The sequence below is a fragment of the Panicum hallii genome, chromosome 3, assembly GCF_002211085.1.
Source record: "Panicum hallii strain FIL2 chromosome 3, PHallii_v3.1, whole genome shotgun sequence".
Taxonomy (NCBI): domain Eukaryota; kingdom Viridiplantae; phylum Streptophyta; class Magnoliopsida; order Poales; family Poaceae; genus Panicum; species Panicum hallii.
This window is the reverse complement of record NC_038044.1, coordinates 355149-369094: the sequence shown is the minus strand read 5'-3', so window position 1 is coordinate 369094 and position 13946 is coordinate 355149. Positions and strand designations below refer to the sequence as shown.

At 42.3% G+C, this 13946-nt stretch overlaps 3 protein-coding genes across 4 annotated transcripts; 1 reads left to right on the top strand and 2 right to left on the bottom strand.

Moving 5' to 3' along the window:
• Positions 1 to 621: 621 nt before the first annotated feature.
• On the bottom strand, positions 622 to 3032 carry LOC112886021 (peroxidase 4-like). The gene is made up of 4 exons (XM_025951760.1): positions 2743 to 3032; positions 2427 to 2618; positions 2168 to 2333; positions 622 to 1188 (listed from the first exon to the last, which is right to left on the bottom strand). The coding sequence occupies exons 1-4, from the start codon at positions 2965 to 2967 to the stop codon at positions 797 to 799; spliced, it is 975 nt and encodes a 324-aa protein (XP_025807545.1). The 5' UTR covers positions 2968 to 3032; the 3' UTR covers positions 622 to 796.
• Positions 3033 to 9786: 6754 nt separating this feature from the next.
• Positions 9787 to 12856, top strand: LOC112884707 (biogenesis of lysosome-related organelles complex 1 subunit 1-like). 2 transcript variants are annotated; one of them, XR_003227162.1, is made up of 4 exons: positions 9787 to 9967; positions 10094 to 10299; positions 10538 to 10935; positions 12153 to 12856. XR_003227162.1 is itself a non-coding variant. In XM_025950195.1 (3 exons), exons 1-3 carry the CDS (start codon positions 9853 to 9855, stop codon positions 10625 to 10627), a joined length of 411 nt encoding a protein of 136 aa, XP_025805980.1. In that variant the 5' UTR covers positions 9787 to 9852; the 3' UTR covers positions 10628 to 12856. The 2 variants fall into 2 exon arrangements, 1 of the variants encoding a protein (XP_025805980.1); XM_025950195.1 differs by having other exon boundaries at positions 10538 to 12856.
• LOC112884225 (cationic peroxidase 1-like) lies at positions 11120 to 12602 on the bottom strand. The gene is made up of 4 exons (XM_025949582.1): positions 12393 to 12602; positions 12124 to 12315; positions 11637 to 11802; positions 11120 to 11505 (listed from the first exon to the last, which is right to left on the bottom strand). Exons 1-4 carry the CDS (start codon positions 12600 to 12602, stop codon positions 11120 to 11122), a joined length of 954 nt encoding a protein of 317 aa, XP_025805367.1.
• Positions 12857 to 13946: the final 1090 nt, after the last annotated feature.

Genomic DNA, 13946 nt, shown 5'->3' with positions numbered 1-13946 from the left:
TTATAAGAATTTCTAAGATTTCTCTATTTTTTAGAGTGTCCACCTAGGATTCTAGATGGCTTCACGTAGAGGCTTCAAAAGAAATCTCCAATTAGTAATAGTAAGATTATTGTTGGAAAGAATCCTAGGGTTCCTATCCTGTGGTAATTCGTCTTGTGAAGAACATCAATTCTATCTCGATCAGTGTTCATAATTCTATACGATGGCGAACCTATAATACATAATACTTGTGCAGGTTGCAGGTGTAGTTTGGTTATCCTTCCGAACCAGGCAACACTGTATGATGATTTCAATTTTGAGCTGACTGCATATATGAACATAGCCAAACAAAATTTAAAACAGCGAGGTGGATGAACCACATCTGAATACATCACGCTAACCTAACCCCAGTTCTGGTACCAACAACCTAGTATGTATAGCTGCGTTGCTTATTCAGTTGTTCTCAACGAAAAATTTAGGTAGATAAGCAGGTTCGCGGTGTTGGCTTTGGGCAAATTAAGTTGGATCGATCCTGTGTTGAGAGGGAGGACAATACATGGAAGGAGGCGTACGTGCTTTCCTTGACTTCACAAGTGATACATTATATTCTCTCATGCAAATTATATTAGACACAAAAAAACATGATGTAGGCAACAAGTGATACATTCATTCATTATTTAAATGAACTAACATGTGAACACATTGACACGTACAACACAATGATTTCACAGTTGTTGAACGAACATTTCGAAAGGGCACAAAGTTGTTGAATGTGACTGAAGAAAAAGCCTCAAAGCTAATGCACATTCCATCTTCACTAGTTGATCCTTCTGCAGTTCTTCCTTATCTCCCCGTTGGAACCCGTCAAAGGTGTAATGTCACCCATCTTGATCATGCCTGTCACAAAATCTGCGAAAAATGCGCTTTGGCTACTAACATACGATTGGACTTGTGCGTCGGTGGCTCCGCCATTGAAGAGCTCCTGATCAGAGTGCAAAAGTCCCTTCTTGCTAATAAGGTTCTTGTAGTAGTTGTTCTCAAAGACGGCCGGCGTTTGAAGGTCCAGAGGTGCCAAGTTGTTGTCACCTGTACCTGAGGTGCTAGGGCAACCTGATTGCCTTGTCCTTGCAAAGGCACCATCGATGTTGGTTTCATTGTATACGTGGGCTCTGAAGTTGGTGCAACGTGCTAGACCTATGGTGTGAGCACCTGGTGGCAAACATTAAGAGTTCATTAATCAAGGCGCAATAAGGAAATAATTTATTATATTAATCTAGTATTAGAAATGGAAGAAGTCAATGATTAATGACCTATTTATTTATTTTGCAAAGAAGATGCATGGATCACTCTACTTAATCAAATTACTGGTTTATAACATAAAGACTGTTTTTGAAACAGGTGGTCTTGATTTTGTAAATAAATAAGAAAGAAAAAATATTCGATTCTAGCAATCCAAAAGGAACAATGTGTGTGGTTCGTTGTAGCTAACTTAATTGCTATCTAGGTGGGAGATGGCGACCCATGATTGACTTTATGCTTGCTTTTAGTGTATCGTCGATTTAGCGTATCTGATGGATGATTGATCTTTCAATTAGACAGACACACAGTTCGTTGAAGTTGCTACTGTAGCCAGGTTTATAGCATGCAAAAGCCTATAGCTTGTGGAACACACAAACTTTCTTTCCTTCCTTCAGAAACCCGGCCATACCGACAACATGCGTGGCATCGCTGTCACCTTTACGAACTTTATGTCACTCTATACCAACTCTCTCGTGCTAGACGCGTGTTATGTGCTAGTAATAACCGACAATTAATGTAAGATTCATTATCAGGTCAATTCACCAGCAGGGTAAAATATATGATCCTGTCACGCACACTAGAGAAGTATGTGAAGAAAGTTAAAGTCAAAACCGATCTCTATCAATTCCGTTGGCGATAGTGTCTACCAGCTGTATTGTTCATCTAATCACTAAAGCTAACTTTTTTTGAGAAGCAAAGTGTGGAGTGGTTCTTAATTCTCTCATGCTACACCACTATATATAGTTGATTTTTTTTTCAAAAAGATGTCATCCTTGTATAGTTGAACATGTGTAAGTCCCTAGCAAGTAGCTAGCAATTACTCCGATCCATGGACGTTGTGCAATTTTTGTTTGAGGAGATATTTACGAAGTTGGGAAATGTGACGTACCGGAGAGGGCGACCATGTCCTTTTGGGAGAGTCCCTGTGCGGCGAAGAGTGATGTCAGGTTGGCGAGGCCTGACGTCGGCGGCGGGATGTTGTTGTTGGCGCCGCTGAAGCTCGCCGTCGTGGAGTCCCTCCTCCCAACCTTGACGTTCCAGGCCGGCCCCCCAAGCTGTATCGATCCATATGATCAGTACTTGCAGTCACAGTATTAATTAATTGCTGATCAGATTAGGCTCTTGACAGGGGCATGCAACTAGCTTACGCTGACTACGCTATCCCTGGCTGCGATGGCGAGGATGTCGGCGCATGAGACGACGCCGGGGCAGACCTTCTCGACGGCGGACTTGATGGCGTCGATCACCTCGAAGCCCCTGACGGAGCCGTTGTTGGGTGTTGCCATCTTCTCGCCCTGGAAGCTGGCCGTGTCGTCCAGCAGCAACGACGCGTCGCAGCCCTGAAGAATAATGAAAATTGCAGATAATTATTAAGAATATATAGGTGATCAAGTTGATCATCCGGAAGTAGTTTTGAGTGAGTAATTATATATTGATCATATTAGTAGTAGTATTAGTGATTACTTGGACGAAGCAGTCGTGGAAGAAGAGGCGAACGATGGAGGCGCCCATGCGCTTCTCCCTGGCGATGGCGGACTGCACCACCGACTTGACGGCGTCGTACACGCCGGGGCAGGAGCTGGAGTAGAAGCCGGTGGAGAGCTGCGCCGACGAGGTGCCGGCCAGCATGGCGAGCAGCATCAAGAGGACAGGGATGCAGCTTGCAGCTGCTGATGCACGAGCAGCCATGGTGATCTTCTAAGCGTGAGCTGCTAATTAACAAGAAGCTGGGAGACCAGAGTGCTGCTGCCTGCCTGGAGCTTGGATAGCCTGGACGACACTGACTGATATTTATAGCTGGCAGAAACTAACACCAGGAGTCGGTGTCGGTTTACATGTTTAGACTGCAGTATGGTACTACAGCATGCTATGTTACGGGTAAGGAACATGGTCCTGTTGCACTATGATTGTGTTTTTAGTGATTATGTTTATAACTTGCAGGATTTTTAGGTTCTATGGATGGAGTCCAATCCATATATAAAATTTATATATGGTCCAAATAGCTATCAAGATGTCCGAATATTTTAGAGATGTCCAAATAACAGCCGGAATGGTTTGGACAAGATTCAGCATGATTACATGCGTCGATTAAATCGATGGCATGAACTTATAACGAATCAGTGCTTTGGTGAGTTGATATGGCAATCAAGTGAAGAAACTACAGCAGCACCGGTTGAACCGACGCTATAAGAATGGAGCCGTCGGTGCAATGAGGAGATGACATGGCAATCAAGTGAAGAAATGATAGAGGCATCGGTTAAACTAACAGTGCAAAAGAAGACGTCGGTGCAAGCGTACGCAGGTTTTGGTTCCAGAAGGGTTCTGAAGCAAAATCTTCAGCACCGGTGAAAGTGCATTTGGCCCCCTAAGTGGATTTTGGTGTTGATGACATGCATAATTAATGAACTAATGTGCTTATCGAGCTATGGATAAATTAAAATTCAATAAAATGAAATACTTGCGTGCAAAGATGCCAATCTACTTGATAGACGGTGATGGACCTCAAAAGTAGATCTTTATTTATTTTCTATTTTAAATTTGAGTATAGGAAACGCCATACTATTAACAGGGATGCGAATGGATAGATTGAAGATGTCAAAGTGCTTAATTAAGATACTAACTACCCAAGAGAGACACAAATTACACACTTATGCACCTAGTTTTATCACTATCTCAGTGTGTGTTGGAAGTTGTCAGAAAGTTCTGACAAGGGGTCCTCAGCCGGCTGTTTTAATTAGGGTTGGAAGTTCTGACCCTATGTCGGAAGTTCCGACAACCACTTAACCAGCACACTAACGGCTAGTTTTTGGGGCTCGAGTATTTATACCCCCTCAGCCCCTTCTTCATTTGCTGCTGACCTATACTAGAAAAACACCTCCTTGAGCTTCCAAAACACTTCCCCAATCCCTCCTAGAACTAATCCTTGTGTTGATTCGAGTTAGGGCTTAGGTGAGAACAAGATTGAGATGTGATGTAGAGCTTTTAAGTGAAAAGGCAGCCACGTTCATCTCAAGGGCATTTGAACTATCTTCATCTATCTATTCGCGTTTGTTACTTTTGAAGCTTGCTTCTAGATGGTTCGGTGTCATCTAGTTGAGAGTTCTCTTGTGTGTGTGCGCGCGTCCTGTGAAGTTTGTATTATCCATCCTTTATGGATTTTATAGTAAGTGACTCGATCCTCCTTTGTGGTTGATTGAGTGAGGCAAAGAGTTAGCGGAAGATCCGGCTCTTTGTGAGCTCCTCAACGGAGATATAGCTTCCCTAGTGGGAGTAAACTTGCAGAACAAATCGCTTGTTTCTTGTGCTTATTGCATTTATTTAGTTCTTATTGACCTAGAATTTATTTTGTGCCGATCTATGTACTCGAGTTGTTGTGCTTCCAAACATCACATGCAGAAGTCTCCTAGTATCATTGCGTAACTTTTGATTCAGCCAAGTTTTACAGTTTCAAGTTTAATTTTGAATTTCGTATAAAAACTTTCCTTTTGTCGGAAGTTCCGGTCCAGTGTCGGAAATTCCGACCCATCGGAACTTCCTACACATTGTCGGAAATTCCGATATATTTAATTGCTGCAAAGATTTTTTTTAGATTTTTCAGATGCGCCTATTCACCCCCCTCTAGGCATCTCCAATATTCTTTCAAACGGGCGTCGGTGCAATGATGTTAGCAGAAGATGGCGGTTGGAGTTCAACGGCTAGTGGGCAGGTTGTGTGTGATCGGTTAAACCGACAGTGGCGACCGGTTTAACCGATGCTTTATATTTTTCAGGGAAAAAGTATGTAATGCCTAGGAGTGGATCTCTAACCTATATAAGACCTCATCTCGGGTCATTTGAGGTTGCTAGAGTTCATGAGAAGCTACCCACACTCCGAAGAAGTTCTCCAAGCCATCCAAAAATTTATTGATCACATTATTAGGTTTAGCACAAGTTTTGAGAGTTTTAGTGCTAGAATTAACTCTAGAGAAAGTGAGAGAGCAAAGCGTTGCTGTCTTGTGTGCTGGTTTTTGAGTGAACCATAAGTTGTATCTAGATATGCCTGCCCCTTGGAGTCTTGGTGGCTCGCCGGCAAGTCATCGACCCTCCGGCTTGATGTGGAGCGGCGACGACGGCTTTATCGGGAGGACATGGAGACAACCTTCCTTCACAGAGAAGGTTCTAGTGGAGATGGTATCGAAGTGATCGGGGATTTGGCGAGGGTTTTGGTGGCTAAGATTTGATGGCGAGTCAAGAAGAGTCCCGGAAGATACTCGGTGACCGGAAAGCAATAATCTTAGTAAGTGCTTCAACAACGTAGACTAGGGATAGTCTTATACCTACCAATACCACGGGATAAATCTTTGTGTTGAGAGTTTGCTTTCACTCATCCTCTTCTTTTAAACTTCCGCATTTCTTATTGCAATCTTGTGTGCTTTAAAATTTTAGTGTGGTATCTTATCAGGATTGACTATAGGGGATAAGATTTTCACACTGGTTGAACTCTCGTTGCACATCTACATTATATATTTTAGCTTATATTTATGCTAACTAGTTTGAGCGATTTTAAAATTATCTAATTCACCGCTTCTCCGTCTCAAGCTACGAGCATCAATTCGTTTCGCTACGTGCGTCGATCCATCGTATATGATTACACGTGGAGTCGGTGTCGGTTTGCATGTTTAGACTTTGAGTTGAAAAAGAAAGCAATCGACCAACCAAGGAATGCCTGCGTGTTGGCCTCACAGCAGAAATCACGCGTTTCAGACCATGGCCACTGTTGTTGTGGAGGCAAGGCAAGGCAAGGCCTGATTGCCTGCCGGCCGGCCGCCCTATGCGACTTTGTAAAAGGGCACTATCCCATCCCTGTACACCACTGATTACTGAGTGGGAACACTTGGACCTCGCTCTAGTAGTATCCAAGCAAGCTGCATGCAGGCCGACACGGTTACGCAAACCTACCACTCCTCTGCTACCTGCTGTCTATGTTGCCCATCATTCTGAATCCACGCGTACTTCGCTGCTGATAACATCTGATAATAAGGTTAGTTTCGTTGATCCTGCAAAGTTAATCGACGTCATACAATTCATTGATGCTGCAGACATGCATGGGCCATGGTCAATTCTGTGTGGCACTGACCTACTACTATTCAACTATAAAGTCACCTTTCAACTTTACAAGCATATGATACTATATTACCATATGTCTCCTTGACTCTTTACCACGTACTAGGATAAAATATGCTATGTCCCATGCATGCTCTTCTTTTTCTAAAGTCGTCGAGCATGGTTAGTTATCATCATTTGTTTGCCACAGCATACATACATGACCAGGAGTCAACAGTCTCCATTCTCAGAATGCTTTGCTTCAAAAGTTAAAGTTGTGGGAATAGGACAAGCGAATAGATCCACATTTTCAGGACAGTTCAACCCTGTGAAGTTTCTACGGTGCATACATACATTTCCTTGTACCAGAACTATCTCTCTATGCCATCATAATATTTGTTTGTCATTGTTTGGTCAAAAAAGGGTAAAATAATCATTAGGTATGGTTTCAATTTTCACACACAGGCCAGGCCAATAACCCCCTCTGATCTTGGAGTCATCCATGGTCACTTGGAATTATTCTAGACTTGCTCTCTGTCTTGCTTCTAATTCGAGGGAATAATATTCGAAGGATCGCGAAGGCCAAATGGTGTCTGCTTTTAACTGTGGTCGGTGTAATCAAGCTTCGTCAACATCAAGCAAACGGAGACGATATTTAACCTCAGTAGGTTTTACAAGTACATCACAATACAAAAATTGATGGTACTAAACAGATATATGTGCTTTTCATCTCGTCATGATTGGCGGTACAAAACAGATGAAATGTCGTTGATTGCCAGCCTGCCGGCCGCCTGCGACTTTGTAACAGGGCATCAAACTGTAGACTAGTGTAGTTTGGGACAGCATGAGTTGTTGGGGTTCTCGTGAATGGGTACACTTGGACCTGTAGGATCAGACCAAACTGCGGGTCGACAAGGTTCAGTTATAACGTGCTATCAGTCCATCTGGATGTAATCTAATTTTTCTTTTGTGGTAAACTGATGATCGGCGAGGTTTCATCACCTTGGATTAGCGTTTTGTCAATTTCCAAACGGTCAAGCTTGATGGGGACAGGAATTTTCTGGTGCTGGCCTGCTGGAAGCATTCTCATCACCCACCTCATCACCTCATACATGCAGCAGCCTTGCATCTGGACCATGGTCAAACATGTTGGGCAGTGACTAGTCAGCTACAGATTCTCCCTTCAACTTGAGTACTTTACAAAGGAGTATTTATGATGAAGGGAAAAAAATATGCTATCTGTTTCTCTAAAGTCGTCATGCATGGCGTTAGTAATCTCCATTTTTTGTTTAGTCACAACAATAATGTACAAGGCCAGGAGTCAACAGTCCCAGTCTGAGCAGGTAGTTTTGCTTCAATGTTGTTGGGGGATAGGACAGGCATATACATCCACGAGATCAGGAAAGTTCAACCCGTGATTTTTTTTTAGTTTCTGCAAAATAATGCCTGCACCAGAACTATCTGCTTGCGTATGTTTCTTCTGAAAAAATATTTTTGGTTAAGTGAAATCATTAGGTAAGGTACACTGTTCACACATCCAACCACCCTTTTGGAGTCTTGGGGGCTTGGTCACTTGGAACTGAAGCAGTAGCTACCTAGCTAGGCTTGGACTGTTAATTCCTTTCCTATAGTTGCAGATTTGCTGTCTATGTGTCTTGCTTCTAATTCAAGGGAATCGATCTAAAGGTGGAAACTGAACACACGAAGTGAGGCGTATACGTAGAGAACAATTTATTATGAAATGGTGTAGAAGCTATAAAGTAGTATCTTTATATATGTCTTGACCTCCTCGTTGGCCTGATAATTAGTAGCTAAACAGATGAAATGTCGCTGACCTGCAGAGATTTCGTGTTGATCGAATCGATTGGTTCATGAGTAGCCATCACGTGCATGCATCACGTATCGTAGTAGTAACAGGCCGGTCGTGTCCGCAGGTGACCGATTTAATCATCTGCAGTTGCAGATGGAGCATTACATTACTGATCGAATCCTATATATGTGCTCGCTCATATATGCTGCTGTTTCTTATTAGCAGCTTAATGGCCAGAATTTTGCATTCCTAAGCTCTCAGAGCTGATTCTCAGCAGGAGCTCTGTCAAACAGTTCTTCAGAGAGAAGCGATTCTCTGCTGATTCTGCGGAGCGATTCTCTGAAATGAACTAAGAGGCTGGGAGATGATAAAAATAGCTTCTCCTAATTCTATGAAATAATTCTTGATCCTAATTTTGAAAACTTATGCTAGAGAATAAAAGAGAATCACCTTCAGCCACAGAATCACTTCTCTCACAGAATCAGCTCCTATAAAGAATTAGAATCCTTAGTGAGTGCTGATGATCTTCTCTAAGGACCCGGACTTTCTCTCTTCTTTATTGATCAAGCAGATCTCCTGCATTATTTAACAAAAAAGTTAGTGCTGATGGATAGATGCCGTACGTGAGAAGGATGAGACTGTAGTGTAGGTTAATTAATTTGAGCTCATGACATTGACTGCATGCATATCTTACGCACTCCACACCTAAAAGTTAAAAGTTAAAGATGGAAAGATGGATGTGGATAAACAAAATTTGATCGAGTAAGGTAAACTGGCTTTACCAATAATGAAATCGAATCATGCAGACAAGAACCGGGCAGCTGCTGCAGACAAATTATATAATGGTAAATTTTCAGGTTCCATGCATGGACGTCGACTTGTTCTGGTGCTCAGATAGACCCAAAACTGAATGGAGGAGAACGCAGGACGACACCCGCGCGCGTATAGAAAACTAAATTAATTACTTGTGTGACCTGACCACATACATCTCAAATCTTTCTGACCTGATGGGCACTGCATCTGCATGTCGCAATGACTTTTGGGTCCGACAGTGTATGTGTGCTGTGAAAAAAGCTCGAGACTTTTTTAAGCTTAGGCTAGTTTCAGTGTATAGTTTTATGGTACAGTTACTAAGATTGAGGACTAGCTAACGTGCCGGCTGAGTTTTATAAGGACAAAACTTCTCTCTTATTCTATAAAACTTCCTCCTTATCTCTTCTCATCATATTAGTAAAATTGATGATGCGGTATAGAATTTAATGTATGAAACTCTTTATAAAATTTTTCATTGGCATTGGCCTTATACCATGCAACTGTGTATAGTATGATTTAATTTTGACACACCGACCGGGCGGCCTTTAAATTTGCTGACTTCACGCATGCATGTTGTAATCAATAATTAACCAAAATTTTCAAAGCCAAAACTCTGCGACGACGTAGAATTATTAGTTTGCCAAAACTTAATTTCCAGAACAACAATATACGTATCACAGGAATCAACAACAAATTAATAACAGCCGCGGCTTTGAAATAGAATTGGGTGTTGTTGGGCCTTCTGATATCATCTGGGCTGTGGCCCATTAACTATTCACAAGGCAGAGGGTGTGATTTCACTTCGGAGGGGGGACAAAAGAAAAAAAAAGGGGGGGGATCGCTCCGGCGACCGGCGGCGATTGGGACGGGATGGACGGAGCCAAGCCGCCGCCGCCGGCGGGTGGGAAGCAGGAGCTGGAAGAGGCGCTGCTCGACATCGTACAACACCACCACCACCAATCCTTCCGCCAACGCCAACAAACTGGTACGCCGCTGTGTTCGGTTCCTACAGATTCCCTTGATTTCGATTATGCAAATTCCCATCTTTCCTTGCTACTATGACTTCTTCTCTCAAATTAGCATGACACTATCTTCCTTCACACACGCGTAGAGAGAGCCAAGAAGGATGCCTTGAGAAGCGCGGTGCGGGTGTCCGATCTCCTCGTCGACACGGTCGACGGCGGGGTGCAGGAGCTCTTCGTCAACGAGAAGCGCATCGAGCATGAGGCCCGCGCGCTTGTCACCACTATCGCGCGCTACAGGAAGCAGACTGACCAGTGGCTGGCTGCCACCAACGAAATCAACTCAGTCTTGAAGGTGACTCACACTCATGCTATGCTACTCCCTTGCCTCGAAATGCACAGGTCTATTATTAAATGGCCCAACTGAAATTCTAGGCCAGGGGCTAGTATGCTCTTGGCTTGTTCCTTTAGGTTTGGTTTCATTTTTTCCATAGATGAACCAGTGCATAAAACTAAACATCCAATACAGTATTTTTTATTTTTTATTTTTTGCTGCTGCTGCTGAAGCATCTGGTTTTTAATTTTATCTCTAGGAAATTGGAGATTTCGAGAACTGGATGAAGATCATGGACTTTGACTGTAAAAGTATCAATGCAGCGATACGCAATATTCATCAGTCATGACTCTTACCTGCAATCACAACTTTAGGAAGTATTCATGTCATTAGATGTGCTGATTCGAATCATGCGAGCTGGAAACCCTCTTGTATACAACGGCTTCCTGTTTTTCCGTACGAAACTGTAAAATGAATCCTTGCCAAGTATCTCTGCTATAAGTACCATCTTTGATCCCTTCAATTCCAAAGTGACGATATTTGATCAAAATACACCTTGATCTGGTCAAGTCTTCCTAGTGTTATTCTTGTGCCATTATCGGAGCAACTTTTGTCCGTGAGCTTGCATGCTCAAGATAGATGCGGAAACACTGAAAGGTAAGATCAATTACTGCATTAAAAGTATTCTTCGTATCATTTTATTCCTTGCACATGTATGCTTTGAAAGCAGTGAATACATCTTTGGAGTAGACTACTGCATCATGAAAGGGACACTTCTCCTTTCAATGATGATTACAAGGTACTAAACCACACACCAGCACAGGCGGCAATAATGTGAGTCCTAGTTCACCTTCCTGCAGTTTTTCCTTATCTGTCCACTTGATCCAGTGAGGGGACTAATGTTGCTCATCTTCACCATCGCCGCACTGAAATCGGTGAAGAATTTTGCCATGTTTGAAGAGTAGGTGGTAGTCTGGGAGTCTGCTGAGCCTCCATTGAACAATTGCTGATCAGAATGCAGAACCCCTTTCTTGTTCAGCAAGTTCTTGTAGTAGAAGTTGTCAAAAACATAGGGTGTTGAGGCATCAAGGGGGGAAATATTATTGTCGCCAGTCTTGTTTGGACAATTTGATTTCAGTGATGTTACAAGGGATATGTCAATGTTAGTTTCGCTGTATATGCGATCGCGGAAGTTGACACATCTGGCTTGCCCAATGGTGTGCCCTCCTGGTAATTTTTGGTTTCATGTCAGTCTTTATTCAGTAGTAGTACTATTGGCATTCAAGGAACAAATCTAGCTTGGACTGATTTATGAACCAGGCATATGGTTAATGACAAAAATTGCAGTCTTTCAGTACCTGAGAGTGCAATCATGTCAGTTGTACTTAGTCCTTTGTTTGAGAACAACTTGATAAGATCACTGAGGTCAAGGGTTGGTGCTGGGATGTCATTGTTTGAAGTGTCTAGGCTTGCTGTCATTGAGTCCCTCCTTCCCAGATTGACAACCCAAGTAGGGCCTCCAAGCTGAAATAGAAATTGTCAACTTTTAGTATTGTTTGTTTGTGTTGGAATGCGTGAAATATGCTTAGTCAATCAGTTGCTATGGAATCTCTGGATATCATGGAGTGTTGACTTTAGTAGTTTAGTTTAGTGCTTCCTGATGCTTTGTTTTGGTATATGTTTATCAATTTATCATAGTCTCTTAAACATAAAGAGCTTTGCCATCATCGTTTCAGTTAAAATGAGTACAAGCACTCCATTGTAGTTTGCTGCATGTGGTTCAGAATCAACATTTAATTTTTTAAACTAATTTTAGATGTTGTTGCTTTTTTTGTTTTGGCTTACCGCAACAACGGAATCGCATGCTGCAACAGCAAGGATGTCAGCGCATGATACCACCTGCAGGCAGATCCCCTCAATCTGTGCTTTGATGCTGTCGATCACATCAAATCCACGCAGGGAATTGTTGTTAGGAACAGCGCTCTTCTCCCCTGTGAAGGTTGGGGTGTCATCAAGCAGCACGGAGCCATCGCAACCCTGTATATTTAGCATTTCCATGTTAATGATCCAGAAAATGCAAGTATGAAACTATCTGCAGATTTGGTGACACTTGCATTGACAAAGCAGTCATGGAAGTGGAGGCGGAGCAAAGATGCACCCATGCGGTTCTCCTTGGCCACAGCAGATCCTACGGCTGTTTGGATGGTGTACAGTGCATTTGGGCATGACTTGTCATAGAAATTTGCAGTAAGCTGAGCTGAAACTAAGCTTGCAGCCAAGAAGAAGGCCAAGACACTGCAAGCGAGGGGTTTATGGGAGGCCATTTTGCTCTGGGCTTTAGAGCAGTGTGTTGGCCAGTGTCAATGTGCGCAGATATTTATAGGCAGAATATTTTCGCATGCTAAGTTTCTAACTTTATGCTAGTGGCTTTGAATATTCCTTAATTTTCTTCATCGGGCTAAGTGGAGTGGTCTGTACTCCTAAAGCACGTTGTATTAACAGATGTGATCGGACACAGGCATGACTACATTGACTTGTATATTATGTGGTTTACTATGCCAACTACAGTTAGTCCTAATTTGGCTGGTGACAGAAGATTTAAGAGAATATTCATACAAGGATTTTTGGAAACCTGAATATGCTCCGTGTGATCAGATCTGTTAAGAGAATGTTAATCTATTTTATGGTGGCAAGTTTTAGGTCATAGTAGAGAATTCTTTGTTTTTCGTTCTTGGCTCATTTTTTTTATTAATATCGGAGTTTCTCACCTAAGGTGCTATTGTACGATAGAATTTAACCAAGTATCTTGTGGATTGACGTATTTGAGAAGAGTTTGACTATGTTTAGCAATCATCTGTACATCTTGGTTCCTGATATAAGTTAATAAATATCTAACTGATTTATATGAAATTGACTTCCACATTGTTTTGAAGCTATGTGAGAGCAAAATTGCCTGGGAACAGAAACGGAACTGAATTATCTCAGGGGATTTTTTCTTTTCAGTGCTTTGGAACCGCAAGGATGGATGGTAGAGGCGAAGATTTAACTTAAAACCATAACTTTAAGAAGAATTGTTGGCCAAATATACGGATGGATCCATACAAAATAGCAGGCATTTGAATGTGGCGTTGTCATATTATTCTGCAAACGGGAACAAAGAAAAAGAACACTAGAAGCTTGCAGAGCCTCTGGTTTATCATGAACGATACTGGAGCATAACTACGAAATTTCATAAGTATGCTATTGCTGTGCAGACCATGAATATGAAGTATAAATCTTCAACTTACGTCAAAAGTACGACAGGGAATCGAGCCATTTAGAGAATGTTGCTGAGTGGGGAGCTGTGTGGATAACGACTTGGCCAAGCAAGCCATTAACAAGAGTACTGGTGATTTAGCGCCGAAAAGCTAGAGAAAGCGTCTCCAAGTTGGAGTGAGTCCTGAGTATCCATCAGTTTGGCCATAAGCTCCAATCTTATCTCAGGTGTGAACCATTTCGATTTGGCCGAATCTTGCTTTGTCAACAAACTGGGCGCAATGAACCACCTTTAGCTCCTTTCTTTTCTTAAAAAAGTATGAGCGAGCTAGTAAGATACTACAATGGTAGCGAATTTCATGCTTCGTGTCTGGAGAACCCCCAAACTATGGAAGATTCGCTTGATTTTAAAT